The 22,956-nt window shown below is 37.2% G+C and overlaps 1 protein-coding gene across 2 annotated transcripts; it reads right to left on the reverse strand.

Annotated features, from left to right (window-relative positions):
• Nucleotides 1-12,141: 12,141 nt before the first annotated feature.
• On the reverse strand, nt 12,142-18,748 carry ODAM (odontogenic, ameloblast associated). Of its 2 annotated transcripts, XM_058666733.1 has the most exons (10): nt 18,698-18,748; nt 18,571-18,612; nt 18,010-18,052; nt 17,494-17,723; nt 17,047-17,094; nt 15,239-15,343; nt 14,405-14,452; nt 12,829-12,900; nt 12,414-12,575; nt 12,142-12,171 (listed from the first exon to the last, which is right to left on the reverse strand). In XM_058666733.1, the coding sequence occupies exons 1-10, from the start codon at nt 18,746-18,748 to the stop codon at nt 12,142-12,144; spliced, it is 831 nt and encodes a 276-aa protein (XP_058522716.1). The 2 variants fall into 2 exon arrangements, with proteins under 2 accessions (XP_058522716.1, XP_058522717.1); XM_058666734.1 differs by lacking the exon at nt 14,405-14,452.
• Between the last annotated feature and the right edge of the window lie 4,208 nt (nt 18,749-22,956).

The following is a 22,956-nucleotide window of genomic DNA, read 5'->3' on the forward strand; positions in this document are numbered from 1 at the left end:
TGGAATATTTAAGAAAATCTCACATATGGAATTAGATCCGAAAGACTTAAGAAAGCTCGTTTCCTTGAGTGGAGCAGAGCTCCTTATTACTTCTTCACATGCCATTATTTTTTAAAGTTATAAATGGAAAAGAATGCTCTCAATGGTAAATCAGACTCTCAACTCATACAAAATCATAAATAGACACAGAAAATATTCTATAAAATGATGAGAATCCTTACTTCTTATCAGGAGCAGAAGCTGGAAGAGAAGGCCATATTTACATATTGGTTACTTAAAACAGCAGGTACCTGCACGAGTCCTCATCACTTGGTAAGAAGAAGTAATTTGTGAGATGGTAGAATGATTAAGCTCTCATAGCATATGCAAGATATGTTTTACAATTAAAATGAAACTATCACAAATAAAATTATGAATTTTGAGAACAAATAAAACTCAAAAGTAAGTAAAAGGATCAATGTTGATTATTACTACAGGTCCAGCTTCCTGAATAGTTACTAATATTTAACTGTAGAAATAGTCACATTGTTTGAGTACCTTTCATTCAGAATTTACATTATCTCTAATAATTTAGCTAATAAATAATAAAGAACTAAAAATGTAGCTACTAATAAGTCTTGACTTTAAAGTAGAGTTAAATTTGATTGTAACGTCATGCCAAACCTAAAGTTCAGACTAGAAATTAGTATTAAAATAATGATGGAAACATAGAAGCATCTAGAAGCTTAAACAAAATCTAAAGGAAAAAAATGTGACTCCACACTAGGTTTGACATTGAGCTAATTGACAGCCTTGAAATGAATCACTATCTGGCATCTCAATGCCATTACCTTGCCTTGTGCCCGTCAGGTCTTGCTTTGGTAGTAGGTTGAGCTGACCTCTTAGGTGTAGTGAAGACCCAAGACTAATTAAAGGGTATTAGTACCTCAAGTCATGCTATTCTAGTCCCCTCCTACTTTTTAGCCAATAAGATGACAATCAGGTGATTGATTTGATTACAATATTGTCAATCTTAGCTGATGAAATGCAGAAAGAAAACAGAGGTGGCATTCATCAAGATTGACAAGAGATGTTATTCACGGCTTGTAAAAGAATGGATCATTATGAATAGGGAAGTATAGAGAAATTTATAAAAATGTTACATGCAGTGGTAATTAATTACTTCTGACTATTTGAAATTAAAGCTACTGGCACTATAGAAATAACCATAATACTTTCCGATTTAAAATTTTTTTTTTCATTAAAAAGCCTGGATGAAAAGTGTTCCTGCATCTTCTGTGATCTACAACTGGCTTCCTTTCTTCAGCATTACAGCTGTCAATTTTTAAAATTGGAAATTGACTATCTCTTGTATACCTGATTGCCTTCTCACATGATAAATACATATATAAAACATTAATTAACACAAAATGGGAAGCTATTTGCATTGGAGCCATAACACATATTTGACTCTTTGGTCATGAAATACTGAAAAATACTTATTGATTGATTATCCTTATAAAAAGCCTAAATTAAAATTTCAACAATATACATAATCATTTTGAATATGTATTAGTGAGTTGGAAGTATTTATTTTAAGGAAATTGAATATGACTAAGATTGCAGATTATAAAATACTGATAAGATATCTGATAAGCTATCTTGGTAAGAATAGTTGGGCAACTTTTTTTTTTTCTAGAGAATTCAGGAAAGGGTTTCTTCATTTAATTTTTTTCTGAATAGTGAATTTTTCAGAACTGTCACCTCACGTGGGCTACAAGGATTTGGCATGATTGAGATATTAACAGGAATCAATGAAGAACTGCCAGGAGACAAACGGGAAATGCTGTTGGCGTTGTAGTTACTTCTCTGTTCCTTTTTGCTTCTTGGAATGATGTTCTGCATGTTAGAATAGTTATTCAACTTTACAGGGCAAATTAAGACTTCCTATTCCTCAGAAGAGTTGGTGTCCATTGTTCAGGTGATGGCAGAGATGGCCAAGTTCCAAAGTCGCTAACCCACCTGCTGCAGAAGTGAGACCTGGCATTCCATCTGATTTAGTCTCATCGTTTCTTTTGGTTTTCAAGATTAAGTGAGAGAAGATCTTGGTGTAGCTAATTGCAAATTATAAAGGTATTCTACTCCATATGATAATTTTTAGCCATTAACCTTGTATCATAGTGTTGATATTATCAGCTGTTTAATTATTTAATACAAAAATACCAACGATTCAGAGATGTTTCTAAAAATTATTTTAATATGAAAAAAGTTTCATGAATACCTGGGAATGATAGGAATCCATTCTATCAAAAGAAAAACATTTCTGACATGGGAGTATCCTGCAAAATATTACAATAAAAGAAGCGCAGACACTAATCTCAGAAAACTGTATGTTGCATAAATGCCCATATAGTCTATGTTCAGGACAGAGTCACAGTAATGGTAGAGGCTTTTCATGGGTACAAGGTTTAATTGTGTGATGAGAAAAATATTCTGAACTTGAGTATTTTAATAGTAGCCAAACTCTTATAAATATACTGAAACCACTGAACTGTATATTTTGGATTGAATGAATGTAAATTGTATTCCAATAAAGCTGCTTTTGAAAGATGAAATGGTATATTAAGTATTTTATTTCTTTTACTATTTTTTAGCTTTGACAAGAGTAAGCTGTGTCACTGAAAATACAAATTGAATATAGAATTTATCTAGTAAATATTTAATGAACATCTAATTTTTGCTTGCCTACCTGTCCATAATCATTTTTCCAGAAAACATCACTTACAGTCACTCGTGGGACCTTAGCTGGATAGAGCTAGTACTGAAATTGTACATGTTTCTCTCCCCTCACTAGGCTACACTGTTCTTAAAGATAAACAAAGAAACAGACAAAACCATGAAAGGTGAAAATTCCCTGAAAGTAGAATTGGGGTTGACACAAAAAATGTATTCAGCCATTCTCATTTGAGTGTTCTGAGTACTCAAATCCAAAATACTTTTGACTTTGGAGAAAGCTACAAAAACACAACATGAATTTGCCCTGTGCTGAGTGTACACTGGGCCTCTATGAAGAAGGTGATGTAGAAGCACTCCGTGCTGTGGGCTCTGTCTCCTTAGTCATGCTGGAGCAGTTTTTGCTTGAGCTTTGTTCACCTCATCTTACATTCTTTCTTTTTTTTTTTTTTTTATAATCTATTTTATTGTGTTGTTGTTGACAATCTTTTCATAGTTAATTACAGTTAAAGAAAGAAAAAGAAAAAAAAAAGGTTCAGGGGGATAGGGAAGTGGGCAATACTATTATGTCCATATTGTTTCCATCTTGTATCTGAGGTAAAGGAGGATATTGAGGGAGAAGCCCCACCCGGTTTCCCGCCCACCCCGAGTCCCGGATGTGGGGCATGCTCTGAGATATGTGCTCGAGTGGTGTTAATAGTTCTCCAGTTGTGAATCGCTGCCAGTTTCGCTTGATGAGGTCGTCCACTGATTGATATGGTCCATCATAAAGTCTCCGTTTGCCCCATTTTTCGCTGCTAACATGTAGCTGAGATGAATGATTGATCTGCTCTGTCTTCTGTCTTTTCTTGATTAGAGTTCTGCGTCCAGCAGCTCGATTGGGGAGATCTCCAAAGAAACTTTGAGGTATTCCCAGACTAGTTTCTTGCATGTTCTAGCAAGCACAGGGCCCGGCACAGTCCATCACCCCGATCAGCTGGTGGTTGCAATTGCTGGGTTGGTTCTGTTTTCAGTCCCGAGTTGCACTGGAACCAATGGGTGTTGCAGTCCAGTCTGGTTCTGCCCAGCACGTACTCGGCCCTCACACTAACCAGTGGGAGCTGCAGCCTAGTTGGGGCGACCCACGATAACCCTCACCCGGCCCGCCCCTGGTTTGCCAGTATGTGTAGCAGAAGACCAGTCTGTCCCCCATCCCATTTGGCTCTGGCACTTGTCAATGGGTATTAAAGCTTAGTTCTATCTAACCAACTCAACCATCCAGCCCTCACGGGTGTTGTTCAGTGCCTCTCTATCTAGCCATCCCAGCCCCCGTCCTAGTTTTCATGCCCTCCCACGGGACTAGTGACCCAAGAAGGGGGAACCCACTTTTTCCCTCCCAGGTCTCTCTGTCCCGGTTTATGCACTCTTTAGGTGGTTCTGTGATTTGACTTGACAGAATTAGTCCCCAGTGCCAGCTTCTGCGGCTATGCCCAAACATCCCTCACCCACTCTAATTTATGCTTGCACCAGCAGGAATAATCAGCCCAGCCTGGCTTTTCCCTGATCTATTCCACATGCAGCGCACAGGTGTTGTAGCCTTGCATAGTCTAGTCTGTCTCTATCCCAGCCCACGCTCTCCAGTGGGAGTAGCTGTCCGGCGAGGAAACCAGCCCCTTAATCCCCCCGCCAGTTCTGCCCCTCCCTTCCTTCCTGGATCTCACGTGTGCTAGTTGGGTGCTGCATTCATATCCAGTACAGGCAACCACGCCCTGGCATTACATAATGTGTACTGGTTTTGTCGCCACCAAACCCAGCTCATCCCACACTCTGATCTGGTGATCGGATTTGCCAGTGGGTGATATGGACTGATTCAGCCTGGTCTGCTCCTGACCCATGCTTAATGTGTGCCAGTGGGAAACTTTCCATGGCCTATTCTGGACTGTTTCCTATCATGCTTCTTGCGCTAACCTGCAGGGACTGTGTCCTGCCAGAGGAGTTGCCCAGGCTCCTCCATCAGAACCCCTCCCAATGGCAGGTTTTGCGCATGCCATGGGGTCCTTGAGCCAACCCTACCCAGTTCACCTCCTGTCCTAGCAGGGACAGTGGCTTTTCCTGGCTGGCTTTCACCCCATTCTGGTTCTTGTTGTTGGATGTTTCAGCCCGGCCATGGCTCGTCCATACCCACATACAGCTCACGCATCACTCAGTAGGGGGTTGAGACCCAGCCTAATCAGTCCCACATCTACCCCCTGGTTCTCCATGACACCAGATGGTGTTGGGGTCTGAACTGGCCTGGTGCATCCAATCCCAGCCCACACTAGTGCCTCGGGTGACTGCAACTGTTTCCTAGATAGAACGCAGCCCCAATTTTAGCACATACGCCCCTTGGTGGGAACCTCAACCTAGTTAGGGTGTCCCGTTACCTCCCCGATTGGGCTTGTTCCTAGCTGTAAATCATGCACCTGCCAGTGGTTGCTCTGAGGACCAGTAGGTGCAAGAGCCTAGCTGGGTATGACCTGTGTTCCATGCTGGCTTCTAGTTTTGCTTGTAAACAAAGTTTTGCTCAGTCCTGCCCAGTACATTACGTTCCATTACCGATTTAAAAATGTATATTCTTTCTTGGTACATTTCTACGGAATGTATGTCAGTTTTTTTCTTTCAGTCATAATTCCCTTAACAATGCAATAGAGAAATTGTTTGCATTGTATTAGATGTTACAATTTGGTTGACTGAAAAACTATCTATATCATACAGGAGGATGTGTGAAAGTTATATGTCCAAACTATACTACCCTGTTTTAGAGACTTGGACAGTTGTGGACTTCTTCTCCTTCGGTGGATCTTGGAACCAAACCCCCATGGGCATGAAAGGATTACCAGAATTCAATTCTCGAATGAATAAACTCTGACATGTGTGGCCCTCTTCTATCCCCTCAAAGGAAATAAGGAAACAATGAATTGAATTTAGTTTATATTTTCCCTCCCAGGAAATCATTCAGTGACTTGCAGATGAGCTGTACATAAATGTGGGTAACTACTGTATAGTTGATTGTATGTTAACTGGAGCGCTTGCTCAAGGATACTGATTTAATCAGCTATTTTAGATGGGATGTAGGTTGCTGTACCATTGGTCTAGGAAACCTCGTTTTGATTTTTCCAGAATGCTACCATTTGTAAATATACTGTACACTTCCAAGAGTTCATTTAAGGATGAATATTTATTTTTGAGTCCATCTTATGAGATTAATACTTCAAGAAGTATGCTTTATGGAAATAATTCTTTAAAAAGCCCATAAGCCATTAGATTAAAAAAAGAAATACTGGTTTTATTGACAGATTTGTTGAGAAGCTGTCCCATTGATACAGTGTGCAAGATATCTGTGACAGGAAAACAGATGATTGTCTTAATAGAATACCTTTGTAAATCCAGTAGCTAAAAGTAAATGAGCAGGTGTTTTCTCTTGTCAGAAATCTATAGTGATATAATGAGGTGGATAAAAGTGCAAATTCTAAGCTAAGTACGTCTATTGGAAGTTAAAAAAAGGAAAACAAAGGGAATCCAGCAAATTAATTGTAGAGGTGTTCATTCACGCTCAGAACAGCCATTTGTCTGGCCTGTCAGTTCTTTGCCTGCTTGCTTCCTCTAACCACCCTGTATTATTCTCCCAACTCTTTCTCCTCTTAGGCAGGCAGTAGTGCCCAATGTGTCTGCTTGTAAGGTGAAGAAACAATCCCTGTTAAAATTAATTTATGGAATTATACTAAGAAGCATTGGATCCTTTTACCACCCATTTCATAGTCTTAACTTAGATCATGAAGATTAATGCCAAGAAATCAATAATTAAATAGTTGAGGCATCTGTACTCTCTGAAAAGGTCAGGGGAGCTGAAATTTCCCTGCTCACATCATGCCCATGGCTGACTTTGATTTCTAGTCAGATTCTGGGTGGGCAATGGCAAAATTTCCATCACTGACATGTTGTCTCAGCCATGAACAATTTGAGCCTATAGGTAATCTTAAATTAAAAAGCAATCTTTGCTCAAAGAGAATTTTTATGAATTGCTGATAATTATCTTGTAGCAACAAAGCCAGCCGTTGTGACACAGTGAAAAGCTTATTGCGTGGGCAGAATCTTGCTGGATGACTTTTGTCATATGCTATCAGACATTTTTTACCACCTTTTTTTTTTTTACCATTTTTTGTTATTAGAGATTTGCTTTTTAATTGTTCATGTGGGGTTTATGGGAACTGAAGATGAAGATTAAACTTTATACACATATTTATTTTTGAATGTAAAAGAATAAGTTCTCAATACATTAAGAGCCTCTGAACAATATTGCCATAAATGGCAATACCTTTTAAAGATATGTGAAAATATGTTCTATATTATTTCAGACATTTGAGCATGACTTACATTATGTGAACCATACAATCCCCTTTTCCAAGTATGGCTGGCAAGGTTATCCAGTTTGCTGTACCAATATAGTAACTGGGTTACAAAGAACAGCTAATATTTAAATATTGACTTTAGTATTTTTCTTGAAAGAAGAAAATTCTATTTGTTGATATATATCAGTTATGAAAGTCTTTTTTGAAAACGACGAATTAGAAAGTTAGTATTCATAACATTTCACTGAGTATCAACTCTATGAAGTTGTGAGAAATAGTTCTAATATTATGGTCCCTCAGGATTTTTTTTTGTTTGTTTAGGAAGGATACAGAAATGTCTGTGAGGTATCTTACTGGAAGATAAAGTGTAATATGATTTATAAAAATGGAAACAATGCTATGGGAAAAAGGGAAAAGGAAGAGTGTTCATTTCATTGGAAAGTTAGGTGAAAGTTCTCTATGAAAGTCGTGACATTTACTTTGAACCCTGAAAGGAACCCCGGCTTTTGGTAGTGCCACAGAAGAATGGTGATTGCACGAAGAGAGACAGCACAAGGAGCTGAGGACACACTGGTGTGAGAGTGAACACAGGTACTAGTGTGACAAAGTAGAGAGGGATTGGAAATGATGATGGGGGTTGATATTTCAGCGGCCTTGAATGCCAAGTGATAAAATGGAGTTCACCTTGTAAACAATAAAGAGCCTTCTGAAGCACGGGGCCCTTCAGATGAAACTAAATTTGTGAAGGCACTCTGGAAGCTAGATTAGCGGGGGATTTGAGGGATATCAGCAGGGATATGATGTTCCCCCCGAAAACAAGTAAAAAGAGCGATCAAGCTAATTTTGAACCTGCCAACGTGGAGTGCTCGTCTTAGACCTTGTTTTAGTAGCTCCTCTGCTGAAACGGGCGACTAGAAATTGGCATATGTGGGCTTTGCACTTCCCAGTGTGTGATAGACGCATAATTGTATAAATCCATTGGATTTCATGATTTTCAGTTTTCCACACAAAGGATCATTTGAAGATTTGATTGTATTGTTTTGAAAAACTGCTTTGTAACCTACACGCATGACACAAACACAGCTGGGCTGAGTAGAAGCGGGGACCTGAGACCTGAATCCAGGTTTTTCATCTGGGTGACAGGGAATTGAATTACTTCTCCTTCCTAGTATACTTATTTGCAGAAAGCGGGACTGGCACGTTGTGGCTGGGTGTTGAATGGAAGCACTCTGATGTGGAATCTGGCTATCTTAGCCAGTATCTTAGCCATGAGGTCAAATGTTCACCATCCTGAATGGTTATGGATTTTATAGTCTTTCGGATCACAGAATACAACTATACAACTGGAGCTACTGCACTGTCTTTCATTCAGGAAAATCATAGGGCTGGTTGACTTTGCTCACCTGTAATCCTCATATCTCCCCTTAGAATGTTTAGTGATAAAAATACACATTCAAATCTAACTTTTATTTTGTAATACCTATTAGTAATGTATACTTAGAAGTTAGGAACCCAAGGCATTTTTTTTTTTAATCAGAAAAGAACACTAACATATTGACTAAAGGATCAATGTGCTACTTCAATTGAATTCTTTTTCCTTTTATTAACAGGATATTGATCTTCAAGAAAGTCGCACACATTCACTTTTATAGTGACCTAGAACAAAAGAGAGGCATAAAGTTATTAATCCCCAATAGGACATTTATTTGGAATTTGGTAAGATCTTTTTTTCATTTTGAGGTATCTATATTTATATCTATATCTATCTATCATCCATCTCTCTCTCTCTCTCTCTCTCTCTCTGTCTCTCTCTCTCTCCTGGTTCAAGGAGTAGAAACTTAATGTTCAGGAAGACCCCTAGTATATCCAGCTAACAGCCAGACGTCTTTTTGTTAGGAAATAACAATGCAAACCCAAGCACCAAACACAGCCAGTTAAACAAGTGAGAGAAAACAGGGCAAGGAAAGACGGCCCTAGGAAGGGAGAGAAGGCAGACAGCAGAGAAAGAGAACAAGAAACAGAGGTTTCCTGCCATAGTAACAGGGAAGCTCCGAGGAAGGTCAGTGGGGGAGCAGAAAGCCCAGAGTGCGGAGGGCAGAGGACTGAGAGCCTTATTTTGCACAGAAGGACATGGCCGCACCAGAAGCAGGAGCAGAGAGCGGGAAGAGTCTGGAGAGGCCAGGGCTGGGAGAGCCCAGAAAGCAGAGAGTCGAGTGCTGGGAGAGCTGAGAGCAGAGACTGAGGAAAGCAAGGTGCTTTTACAGCATTATGGCGGGTACTGGGAGTACAGGGAATTGGTTGATATGGTGATATAGGTGGGGCCAGTGATACGGAACCGCAAGGGATTGATCGATAGGGCTGTCAGGGAACAAAACTGGGGTATAACTCAAAAGCTGTACAGAAATGAAACTGAAACATTAGGGAACTAAAAGCTAAGGGAAACTGAAACCTAATGGAAGTGACGATTTAAAGCAGCAGCAGGTCTGAGAGGGCAGGGAGGCTGGAGTGATTCCTCACACTTTTGTGGGAGGTATTATCTGATAAGTATTTTGTTTCCTAACACAGCTCTCTTGGTCCTAATCTTTAATGTAGTCTAGATTTCCCTAATTTATCTAGTAATTGACAGGCCACCCATGTGGTGGCAGGGACCCAAGGACGTGACCAGCTCTTCCACTTTCCTAATCAGAATTTTAGAATTTTACTAGCCAGTGCTGGAACTGTCACCAATGTGGGATGCTTGCATTGCAGGTTATGGCTTTAATCAGCTGTACAACTCCTGACCCCACTTTGCCTTTTTACAAAAGAATAGCAATATTGTGTTCAACTTTCCTTTTCAATCTCTGTCACCCCCATTCTCCTCATCTTTGAGCAGAAATAAATACTTGCTATGTCTTAGGGTATATCTTTGGAGTCTAATATGAATTGCTTCATTTTTTGTGTGATTCCCATAAACTGTTGTAATGTTGGGACGCAAAATTCATAGCTACTGTGCATCTGAGTTTTATGAGACATTTTGGTGTTTGACTACCTTGTCACATCTGAGAAAGAAATGAACAAATTACCCGGTGTAATATCCATTCGCTACATCACTGTGTGGGAAAAACAACAGAATAAAGCAGAGTTTGAAGAGATGATTATGTGTTACATTTCTGTGTGGACAAGAGGTAGAAACAGGGTCATGCCATTGTAATGCTGGAACTAGTAAGATTGTAGAAACTTTGATCTACTATAAATCCTAGAAGACTCACCAAGTTTGCTTGAAATCACCTAATACATATTAATTCATTCACTAACTCATTCGATTTTCATTTCATGCATGCATACTCACACATTTCACTATATATCTGTAAGCAAATATGTAAAGTGTAAGGAATCTCAATTTTCTTAGAATTTCAGCTGAAAGTTCAAAGTGGGAAATCAGTAAAATGCTTTTACATTTACTTATGAGAGAAAAAATTAACTTGCTTTAGACACTTTGTGTGAGCCAGGCGCTTTGCATGTATTATTTCATATAGTTCTTTTAAGGAATTATGAAAGGTGGATTTTGTTATTGCCAATTGAGATCTGAATAAACTGAGACTCCAGAGTTTCAAGCCAGATTGAAAACCATATCTGACCAAATCCAAAACCACGCTTTGCATCAGCAGGGAGGTCTGGCCTCTGGACCAACATAGATGATCACATTAGGAGTAATCAATCCACCATTAAATAATTGTGATTTATCATGGGAATGCATCAGTGGAAAGCTGACCAAAGGGCATTGGGTGGACGAAATGAAATGACACACATTTTAGTCCCTCATTACTGATGGCCACACACAGGGTAAGTCCAATGAGAGTATATTTTTATTCTCACAGATGACAGGAATTTTCAGAAGCATCTTTTATTAACACGATTAAACAATTGAATTTCTGGTGTTAGCTTTATTCTCAGTGTTAATAAATTCTAAGTTATACAATGACAGACTATTTGGAAAGTTATGTAAAATTACACTGGTTACATGATGGTATAGTTAAAGAATATAACTGTGTAAGTAAATGCAGAATTCAAGAAAGGTCAAGATATTTGTTATCAAGGAGCTGACATTAGTATGGAGGAAGCAAGTAACCCCAGATAAGATCCAAGACACTGCCACATCCTTTTCCCTGTAAAGTAAGATAAAACAGCATTTTAATATCAATAAAGCTTGCTCTGTGTTACAGTTTCTAGATATTTTATCAATTGTTTATTAAAGAGGAGTGCTGTCAGTGGTGTTGATTCACAATATACTCAAAGCTTGGTAGTTTTTCTGTTTAAATAACTTGGATTTACTTGCATCAGATAAACTAGTACTTTCGCATGGAGACTTTTCTAAGGAAGTCCTGATACTGCTCGCTCCTCGTTGTATTCTTACATAGCTTTTGATTGGAGGAATGCTAAGTGAAGGAGGGTTCAGAAGATACTCATAGGCAGCAGGGAGGAGATAACACAAACTTGGTTTTAACTTGACTTGTAGATCATACTACTTGCTTTTCTTTGTGTATTTTTATTTATTGGTGTCATTTAGACTTCCCTTTGTCTCAGACTTGTGTCCTAGCTGCATGACTAATCGAGACTACATTTAAAATTATCCTGAATGTAAAAGCCACTGAATTTGACATTCCTTCTCATTGTATAATATTTCTTTTATCATTTCAGTATTTTGTTATATTTTAAGCTGATACAGATTGTGGGCATCACTGTATTATTTTTTCAAATTGACACAATGATTGCTATAGTGTCTGTCAAATATCTTTTAAGTGGGTGGATTTAGTTCAGGATTTATCTAGTAAGAACTGACACCAAACTTACAATATAGACAGACATGATTCTTCTAGTTTATTTTTGTTGTTTTTTTTTAAATTGTTGAAGTTGCATAATTGGTTTTATTTTTGTTGGTAGATAAAAGCACTAAGTTTTTTTTTAAGCATTTGGTAAGAATCCCTTCATTAGCTCTTTTGGCAATATTTTTGAGAATTGTCACAAAAGTTGGTACATGACTGTTTGCAAGTACCTACCAAAAACTCTGAATGATTAGGACATCTTATGGTTCTCTTAGGCTATCGGTCTTGGCCTAGTGAGGAAAGGACATTCATAAGACGTTCTTATTAAGTTAAAATTACATTACACATTTTAAAATTTAGCATCCAAAGTAATCATTGGCTACTTTATTCAGGGGTAAGATGATAAGTTCTACTATATCAGTAGATGTGTTATTATTTCTATGGCTAAATGTTATAAATTAAGAGCTGATTTTACATCTGTATTTTCCATTAGACAACAGCTTCTTGCATAAAACAGTTCTAATTACTCTACCTTCTTTTCCGGGAGCTCTGGGGTAAGTGGTGGGAGTATAGTAGAAGTGAGAACATTGGCTTTGCTGGATTTGGGTGAAGCTGGAGGCATAAAAACTCCTCCACTGTCATGCCTAATGCTTTTCATTCCTTTTTGTAAATATGGTATCACTCCTCCTGCTGGCTATAGAGAAGGATAACGAAAACAAAGTGATTACAGGTTAGATGGAAGGTTGAGATTGGGAAGACAGTTAATCTCCAGGAAAGGCAAAGGTAGCACTATACTCAAGAAGTGATTTTACTAGATCTGTAGAGCATAAGTAGCTTTTGATAAAGAACTAGGATATAATCCAACAGACCTGGCTGTCTCCTATGAGAGGACATAGCAGAGTACCTGGCATTGCATAGTCTCTCAATAAATATCTGAGGAATCTTACCAGCACAGCGATTTCAGGAACCGTGCCCAATGGAGGATCAAAAGCTGGTTGTTGCTGTCTGCCTGGTGTAGCCTGAAAAGCAGAATGTTCCGCAGAACATTCTAAATTAGTGATGGATACAAATATGCTCTTTTGCCTTCCTAAGTAATTTAACTCTCCAAAATTCTTTATTTTCTTAACATGCTTTTATTCTGAAATTTATTATTTAGGTATTTCATTTATTTGAAAAGCACTGAGGGAAGAGAGAGACAATGAAAAAACGGGAGATGAAGAGGGAGAGAGAGAAAGAAGAGGGGAGAGAGAGAATGTGGGACAGGAAGAGGGAGAAGGGCAGTGTGATTCTATCTGTTGGTTCATTTCCCAAACGCCTGCAATGACTGGGGCTGGGCCAGTCCAAAGCCAGGATCCCAGAACTCCATTAGGATCTTTCATGTAGGCGGCACTGTCACAGCTAGTTGAGCTAGCACCTGCTATCTCTAAGGGTGCAACGGAGAGAAGCTGGAATTGGAAGTAGAGCTGGACTTGGCACCAGGCCATTGGGATAGGGGATGCAGTGGTCCCAAGTAGCATGTTAACAACTACTTTCTTATTCTTTATAAAAAAGATATTTTTATTTATTCAAAAGGAGGGAGCAGGGAGGAAGAGAGAGAGAGAGAGAGAGAGAGAGAGAGAGAGAGAGAGAGAAAGATTTTCCACCTTCTGCTTTACTCTCCAAGATATAAATCCTGGAACTAGACTAGGCTGAAGCCAGAAGCTTGAAACTTCATCCTGTTCACCCAGTTTCAAAGCAGAAACCTAAGTTTTGGGGCCATTTTCTGCTGCTTTCTAAGGCACACCAGCAGGAAGCTGGATTCAAAGTGGATCAGATGCTACTCTAACACCTCTCTGGAAGGCAGGCATATGGCAGGCAGGTGGTGGCTTATCCCAGATACCACAACACTGGTCTCTTAAATATTTTTCTTGAACAACAGAAATAATAGCTCAGATTTGAGAAAGAGAAATACAATTCCTGATAGGACAGAGCTGGCTAGTAACACAGCTGTGCCTCAGTTTTATAAACTTTGCTTGCTAACCTTCCCTGTGAGGTGCTGGTGCTCTTTCACTGAGCAGAAACAATGTTACAGAACAATTTATAATGTGTCTAAAGCAAGATCACAGCCCCAGTTATGAATATTCCAAGTATCCTATCCTAATACAAGGTACACTTTGCCTTGCTCACACTGCCTGTCTTCTAAGCAGCAATCCTTAGGCTGTTCAATCATGGAACTACCTATGCTTATTAGACATATGCTTATTAGCACAAGCCTCTGTAGCTCTTAGGCTTTCCAAAGCTGTGTAACAGAAGCTCAGACCCTGTGGGACTGTGTCCTAATATCTTTGTACTTCCTGTTGTGCCTTCTACTCATTGCAATGAGTGGATACATACAACTTTGCTCAATGAGAAGTGAGTTTCTTATCATCTTTGACTGAAGGGCATTTTTAGATTTACTAAGCAATGCAGCAAATCATTTCAAAGAATTTTTTAAAATGAAAACTGTACATTTTACATTTAAAAGTAAAATGTACATTTACTTACAGGTTCTGCTTGTTGTGGAATGTATCCATATTGATTATAGACTGGTACCTGCCAGATTTTTGAAAAATGCATTAGATTTGTTTTGGTGATTTTTGCTATAGAGCTGTATTTCATATTAAAAATTATTTTTTAAAAAATTTGTGTTACAGGCAGTAAAAATTAATTATCCTTAGGTTACTAAGAGCATTCTAAATGCCAAATCATTTCTAGTATAAAATACTTCTCTTTGTAGTAATATGGCTTAAATGTGATTTATATATCACTGGTTATTTCAAGCTTAATTTTTAGTTTTCTCTAACTTTAAATGCCAGATGTTAGGGTGGCAATTAGACCTCAAAAAAAAAAAAAAAGAACAAAAGAACTTTTCATTCAAAATAAGAGAGCTAGTTAAGTATTTTCCACCTGAAGTGGCATTAGAACTCTAAAATTTCATCTTAGATTCACTTAAGTTCAATTAGAATATCTAATAATATGTTAGCATGGTGATCGAAGGAATTTTCACCAAGGTTGCTATTTATTTTTTGCTTTTTTATTTTTAATAATGCATGCATGTATGTGGATGATGATAGAGTTTAATATGAGAAAACTTCATCTACAGAAGTGATTTAGGTTTTGGTTGTTGATTTTCTTAGAGTCCATTCATTGACTTCAATTGTGGAAATCTACCTTTGAAGTATTATCAAACTGATACACACAATGACAAAAAAGAAGAAAATCTATATCTTCTTATGTCTACCAGCTTAAGCTGTTGGGTATTTGTGCTAATCATATCCAAAAATACTATTCTCCTATCTGCTCTGTTCTCAGTTGGAACATTTCAAATGCTTGTAGTACCTGCTCCTCAAATTTCTGTTGTCCCGTTAGTGGAGGTGACTGAGTGGCTGTTTGTTGAAGTTGGTCCCATGGTAGAAGCACATAAACTGGGTAGTACTGAAGCATCTGTTTATGGACAGGACACAAGAGAAACCATTACATCAGCAGAGGCTGCACTTTTGAACTTGCAGAGTTTTATATCCAGATTAAATTAAAGCTGTTTTATATTAAGCAGTTTTGTGTCATTAAAATGAACAAAAGAATGGTTAAAGTAACCTCTTCCAAACTTTAAACACAAACTGTACTGCACATGATTGTGGACTTGGCTTATAAGGTTAGTTGGTCAATCGGTTTAGGGAATGGTGGGTTCAATTAAGTAACAAAGGTTTTTTCTTGTTTGAGGAACATCTTGGAAACCTTATTTAGAAATACCTGTGTAATTACCTAAGAGGCTAGATAGTCTATGTTGGATTTTTCTTGTAGCTTTCAGAATTATCATCTAAAAGACATAGCATTAGAAGTAGCACCATAATGAATTTAAAATAATATTCATTCTTTTAAAATTATTAAAATTTAATAATTTCTCCTTTGTTTACATTTTTAGGATATTAGGCAAATATAGAAATGGACAAGTAACAAATTCATCTTCAGCTTTACCACTCATGTTTTCACACATTTGCTGCCTCTACAAGTCTGCAAGTGTTTACTTAGGCATTTCTTCATAAAAAAGGAGAATCCCTGTACATACAATACCGTTTTAAAAATCTTCACCATTGAGTAACAGGTTATACCAGACACAAAACTTTAAAAATAATGACTACCTTGGTAATACAAAGAGTGGACTTTATGTAGTGGTTCTTAATCCTGGCTAAGACCCAAAATCACTCAGTTAATATTTTAGAAGATAATCTTATCTGGTGATTTGTAATCTGCATCATTGTCTAAAGAATTTAGATGTTAAGGTGAGGTAAGGAGTCACTGGGTAAGTGGTTAAAGAAAGGGTGGAGACTTGATTTACTTTCTCGTGACTGGGAATTTAATTTCAGTAAGGCTTTCTCATCCTTAAAGTGAGGTTATTTTGATTGTCATGTGTATAACTTGTTAAATGCATATGGCATAAAATGAGATAATGTCTAGAAGCAACTTTTTTTGCCATGGGAGTGAGAAAAAATTCTATAATCAGGATTATAGCAAATAAAAATGCCGTTGCTTTTAAGGAGAAGGCCAATACTCTGCTGGTTAATAAAAAAATCTGTATGTCTGTGTTTTGAGCCTGAAACAGTACACATAAATTATCCAGTACTAATCATTTTCTGTATTAGTGCATTATTCTAGTTTGTCTTCATTTTTCAAAGTTCTCTTACTTAATAGAAATAATCATCACTTGATTATAATATGCAAATAAATTGGAAATGCTGGATACAAGAAACTGGAAATGTTTTGACAGAATTTTTTAACTATAAAATTATATAGTACAAATTTTCATACCTAGCCCATAGCAGCTTTCTCTGAAAGTCAACCCAAGATATCCTGCTTGAATTCTTTCCAGTGCCAGCCCGTTTAATGCAGAAGCAGCTGGAGCTGGAATCCAGCATTCTGGAAATTCAGGATGCCCAGAGACCACCCTCAGCTGCCTGGCAGGGAGAAATTTTTGAGCTGGTCCAACTTCTACAAAGAGATGCCAACCCAATGTTTGTGGCCTCCAGAAAGTGCTATTATTATATGGACATATTTTTTGTTTTGTTGTTTAGTCTTGTTATCAAATTCAGAGCTAGAAACATAAAGGAAAGACTAAGTGTAGGTAGCCATTTACTTCTATGCATAATTACCTGTGTTTGCTCTTGAGGCAGTTTGAGGGCAATTACATAGGGTAACACCTGCCAGAAAACGAGAATCATAAAAATGGTGTATATGACTTTATTATGTGAAGGTCTTGAGCAATTGGACTTTCATATCACATGTATTAGAAGATTTACACATTAAAAGTTCATCTACTAGAATGCTATTGTTAATGTGTGCTCTTTCCTTTTTAAGATAAAATTTTTTTAAAAAAATTATGTTGTCCAACCTTGTTCTAGCTCTTTCAACTTGAGGTTGGAACCTAGAATAGTTTATTTAAATGCTATTGTTCATGCTAGAGGTAAAGGCAAACACTATAAAAAGCTGTGTAAATATAAGAAAAAATATTATTCAGTGGTTCCAATCTTAATTAAAAGTTGATTCATATTCATTTTCAACATGCAGTTCTTGCTCCCCAGGATGGAGAGTTGACTTACATGGTTAGGGCCATGTTGGGTCTGCGGTGCTGTTTGAGGCTGTGAAGGATCCAGTGGGTTTGCCTGGGCTGCTTGGGTAAAACTGGCCTGTCCTGAGAAAGGTATCTGACTGGGGAACAATCCAGCAAGCTGCTCTAGAGTTGGTAAAGAGAACTGGGGGAGTCCTGGGATTTGAGCCTGCTGTTGAACAACACCAGAGAAAGGAGTCCATGAGTTAAATGGGCCCTGAAAGGACACACAGAAAATGGAGGAAACATTTCTCTTCCTTGTCAACAATCTTTGAAAATCAGTCCTGAGCAAGAAAGAGATAAAATGTAAGTAATTTCTATCGTATCAGTGTTGCATTATTAAAAAAGACATTTTGACTTTAAATAAGGTGTGTAAATACTATAGAACAAGGTTAAGTTTCCTTTGGCATATTTCAGACATGGAGTCAGCACCTAACTTTTCATTGTTGAGGTAAGAATCAGCATTGGAAAAATATTCTCTATAATTATTGAGGTGGAAGTATCTGAGGCTGCAGTGGCAAAAGTTGGGCATTGTTCAATTTCAGAAGCAGCTAGAAAAGAAAAAAAATAGCATGAAAACAAGAATGCTAAATAATTAAGAATAATGTTTACTACAAATACAGTACAAGTCTGAGCAGGTTGATCAGTTTCCTGTTGGAAGGAAGAGACTTTCTAAGTTTAACATTAAGTCATAGTGGTTAGAGGTTGCAGTTGAAAACAAGGTTGGAGTTTAACAGTGTCATCCATATCACGTGTGGAACTGCACAATCTTTTTCCATTTCAGAGGTTTTGTTGAATATTTTGTAGTTTTCAAACACAAATGTTAGACACCTTTATAGTAAGGTAAATTAGCACTAAAGAACAAAAAAAAAATATTTGTCTCTGTCTTTGAAGCATTTCTAATCAAGCATGGGAGATGTAACACAGCTCTGGTAGTGACCTGGTCAAAACTCTAACATGAAAATTGGAAATTTATGTGAGTAGCCTAAGAGCTAGTAGGCAGGATGAAAGATGAATTGGTTGAAGCTTTTGTCTTTCCAGTGGAGATTGTTTCAGTTATTTAACTAACCTCATTGCTGTTGCTAGCAGACAAAAGACGCTGGGGGATAAGCTGAAAAGAAAAAATAGAAATGCTAAATAAGTGGATCATCATAGATTTTGCATAGTAAGATTAGTAGTAACAGGAAATAACTTACTGGGGCTGACAATGTAGTTCCCAAGAGTCCAAGAAGAACCAGAATTTTCATTTTCAGAGGAATTTCCTAGACAATAAGATGGGATTCTTTGCTTATTAAATTTTTTAATAAAGATGTATGTGTTAGAGAAATGCAGAGGCAGATGGACAAACAAAGAAAACAGCCATCTTCTGGTGTATTCCCTAAATACCTCCAAGCACTGTGTCAAAACCAGGTGAGAATCCAATCCAGGTCTTGTAAGAGGCAGGCAGGATCCTAATCACCTAAGCAACTACTGTTACTCTCCACAACCAGGCATTAGCAGGAAACTCTGAGGGGAGCTGGAAGCAGATATCAAATGCAGGTGCTCTCATGTGGACAGTGAACATCCTAGCTGGGGTCTCAAACACTAGGTTAAACTCTTGCCCTGGTTCTCAGCTTCAAAGTATTCTCTTGAAAATCATGACAAAAGTTAGTTGGCATTGTTCAGAGTAGTTGGTTGAATTTTTCAAGATGAAAGCATGAATGAGCCACGTGGTTTCATCTTTTGGCTGCTCTAGATTGAGAAGAGAAGTTGCTTTAGATTATGGGATGCCCCTGACTGTGTTCAATCAGTTGGGAATTTATTGTTACAAAAATTTTAATTTCTATGGTGAAAAATGATTACAATAAACACTGGACAATAGTGATCCAACTTAGATGATTTGAAATATACTGAAACCAAGCAATTGGTTCAATATGTTTCTTATTTGGAAGGGATATGGAGGAAGACACAGATTTTCTATCTATTGGTTCATTGTTCAAAAGTCTGCAATGCCCAGAGCTTGGAGACATCAAAACTAGGAGCTAGGAACTCCATGTTGGTCTCTCATGTTGGTGGGAGGAGCTCAAGTATTTGGAGAAAACTGGGTTGGAAGCAGAACAGCCAGCATTGAGATTGATGTCCCAATATAGGATGCCAGTATAAGAACTAATCCTGTGTGCCACGATGCCAGACACTCCTTTTCTTTAAAAGAAAAGAGAAGAAAACAAAGCAAAACAAAATTTAATGTTTGCCAGGAAGTACATCAGCAGGATGTTAGAATCAGAAGTAGAATTGGGACTTGAACTCACGCACTCGAATGTGAGGTCTGGCATCCCAACTGGCATATTCTAAAAATATGTATACATAATTTATTTTTTGAGATAAAATGTTTTAATATACATTATAGAAAAGACTTTATGGGCCCACTAAATAGAAAGTTCAATAAATAAAACAAAAGAGCATGGTCCAGTTAGAAAATGTGTAAGAGCTATAGCAAATAAACAATGGAAAAGACGTTCAGCTTTATTTATATAATTTTTAAAGTAGTCACAAGGCCATTTAGCCTATAGTACGTACTTCCTCTCTATTTATTTGATAAATGTTTAAAGCAAAATTTGATAAAAAAACACTTTCTTTGTTGTCAAATTCACATACATAGGTATTTCTTCAGGCCAAAGGTCTTCCTTTGTATTTTTCTAATTTAAGGTAGTCAATGATAAAGTTAAATGTAATATTAGTCAAGAATGTAACCGTGAAAATATGCTGTCTCTTGCCCTCTAGATGTGACATGCTCTGTCCTAGTTAAAATTTCTGTGCTAAACAGCCATGTAAGGTGACGTTGGTATCCTGCAGAGTTTATCAATTCGAGGTCTTAAAACAGTGAAAGCTAGGAGTAGGTGTCTTGGGTTTGCCTGAATTCTGCAATGGAGACCCAGTTTCCTGTTCATTGTGCTCTGTGAGGCAGCAAGTGTCATGGCTCCAGAACTTGATTCCTCACTACTGATTCAGGAGATACAGATTTTCTGGGCACATGGCCTTAGCCTGGCCTCGTCCTGTCAGTTACAGGCGTCTGGGGACACTGAACCAGCACATAGAAAATCTCTATATGCCCATTTCTGTCTCTCTGCCCTTCAGATAAGTACCAGTATATGAATTGTGAAAGAAAGATTTGATATCTTACCTTATTCCTTGGCCAAGAAAAGAAATCTAGAACATGCAAGATCTCTGTTCCTTATCTCAGATCTGTTGGTAGGACCATCTCCCAAATTTAAAAACCCATCTTTAGAAAAAAAAGGACCAATCAATTTTCAAAGGGATCAGTGATTCAGTGGGCTTTTCAGACAATGGCTTAGCTAATAACCCCTTTCCTAATCATCTGGGTGGCATTTGGGTGCCCACACTTGAAGTAATGATGTTAAATTATGCCTTTGGAAATGTTTTCCTGTGATAATTCCTGCCTTCTCCCTTGGTTATGACGAATACTTAAAGACTAATTTCATCTACTCCTTCTTTTATTATACTTAAGAGGCATACCTTAATTTTTAGTCCATTTAAAAGCCATTATTAAATTCTATGATCAATGGGGGAATATTTTTTAAAAGTATAATACAAAGATATTAAACAGAAGACATTAGCCCAAAAACATTTTCAAACTTTTTTGTGCTAATAAGGATGCCTTGGTTGTTCAATATCGACTTAACAATATAGGAGCTCTAAATTATATAAGCTGCATTTGTTAGATTTGACCAGGGAAAATCTTGTAGATCTTCCTCTTCCTGTAGAATAGAATCTTTTAAAAAATTCTGTTTCTGTTTCTTCATGAAACAAATGCACCTATGTGATCACATTGTTTGTAATAAGTAGTTAAGTAAATGTGGAACATGATAAGCCTTTTTAAAAAATAGTGGTAAATTAATATTTTATATTGTTAAGATTCCCCTCTCCTTCAAAAATATAACAATTTATCATTGTTGAATATCGCAAGTTAAAATTTCCTTCATAAAGAGATTTGTATTTGTTGCTTTCTTGTTTTTGTTAATGTTGAATCTAGTCTTATGTGTAGTCTAGGACTACAAGAAATGTAAAACTATGTTATTAATTAATTAATGGAAGAGTCTTTTAGCTAATATAATGTTGACCAATTATAATAACGTATTATGTAGGAAAACAACATCATTTGATTTCAATGAATTTGTCTTTCTTGATAAAACACCTCTTAGTACTAAAGTGACTATATTATTTTAAAAAAATCTAATCAAAACCCCATGAATACACAGAACATTCATTAAAATATCAAAATGTTTTGCTTTCCTGAGGAAGAGAAACTACTAAAGAACTTTTTATCTGTTAGAAACGAACTTGCCTAAGCTTATGAAACTATCAGCTATCATTTCAAATTAGCTAAATAGTTAGCAATTGTCATCTGAACATTTGGGCAGGTTATTTTGCTGGATGAAGTAGGTAAATGACTCTGTTTTGCCTGATGACATATACTTAACTAACAATCTTGTAATGTTAATATTGCTGAATTAAGTTTGATGTGTCATATACTGTCAGACTCCTGAGTATTTTGTCTTGTTTTGTTTTTATATTCTAAATGGTTTAAGGCAGTTCACTACACTAATGAGCCAGACTGTGGTTAGTGTCAAACACTGTATTACGCATTAAATTAAAAATATCCCGATGTTGAATACTTGAACCTGTCTAGCTATGTTTCTCAATTCTCAGGGTAGTTAACCATTTTTCTATTTGTCTCTTTTTTATTCTTATTTTCAGTTTAGCAATCTGAAGATACTCAGTTGAAAGGCCATACTTTATTATCTGGTAGCTTCCAGGTTTCTGTGGTATGGAAAGCAAAATTACTTTTATGTGTAAGGGGAAGTAACAAATGATTGTAGCTTAATTTTCATCACATCTTAGTGTTGATAAGGTCTATGTTTCATTAAACCATGCTGAACTTGCTCATTTTTCTATCCCTTTGTTAGTCACTTGGGGTATTTTATTGAGTTTTATTAAATAAAAGATCTCCTTAGTTGGGGGCACGGGGTGACAAACAAGGCAATTTCATTTTATTCAAGTGCATGGACTTAGGATGAGAAAATACTCGGCCAGATATCGTCACTCTGACCTTATTATTTTCTTTGAGTTCAGTCACCAGAACATCAGACAAAACTTCATTCAAATAAAATACAAAAACATGTTTCCATGCCAAGTCCATGCAACTGTTGAATTACGTACCATTATCTGTATTTTTGCTTTACTGCAATAACAATGATGCAGAGAACTTATGAGTCAACCTTTTCAAAATATTGTCTCTCTTTTTAGTCCTTCAACTACGCTGAGGACCCAACAAAAACCATTCAGAGTGCAATTGTGAGATAGGCAATATTCTGTGGATTGTGACAATCAAATCTGAATTTTAGCACTGCTACAATAAAAGTACTTTCCTTCCACATCAGGTGTGATTTTCCAAAGA

This window comes from Ochotona princeps, chromosome 7 (assembly GCF_030435755.1).
Source record: "Ochotona princeps isolate mOchPri1 chromosome 7, mOchPri1.hap1, whole genome shotgun sequence".
Lineage (NCBI taxonomy): Eukaryota > Metazoa > Chordata > Mammalia > Lagomorpha > Ochotonidae > Ochotona > Ochotona princeps.

Coding starts and splice junctions, on each gene's coding strand:
- ODAM (XM_058666733.1), bottom strand. CDS start 18,748: ATGAAAATTCTGGTTCTTCTTGGACTCTTGGGAACTACATTGTCAGCC. Junction 17,724..18,009: donor CCAACTTTTGCCACTGCAGC/CTCAGATACTTC, acceptor TCTGTGTGTCCT/TTCAGGGCCCATTTAACTCA. Junction 14,453..15,238: donor AACAGAAATTTGAGGAGCAG/GTACTACAAGCA, acceptor AAAATCTGGCAG/GTACCAGTCTATAATCAATA.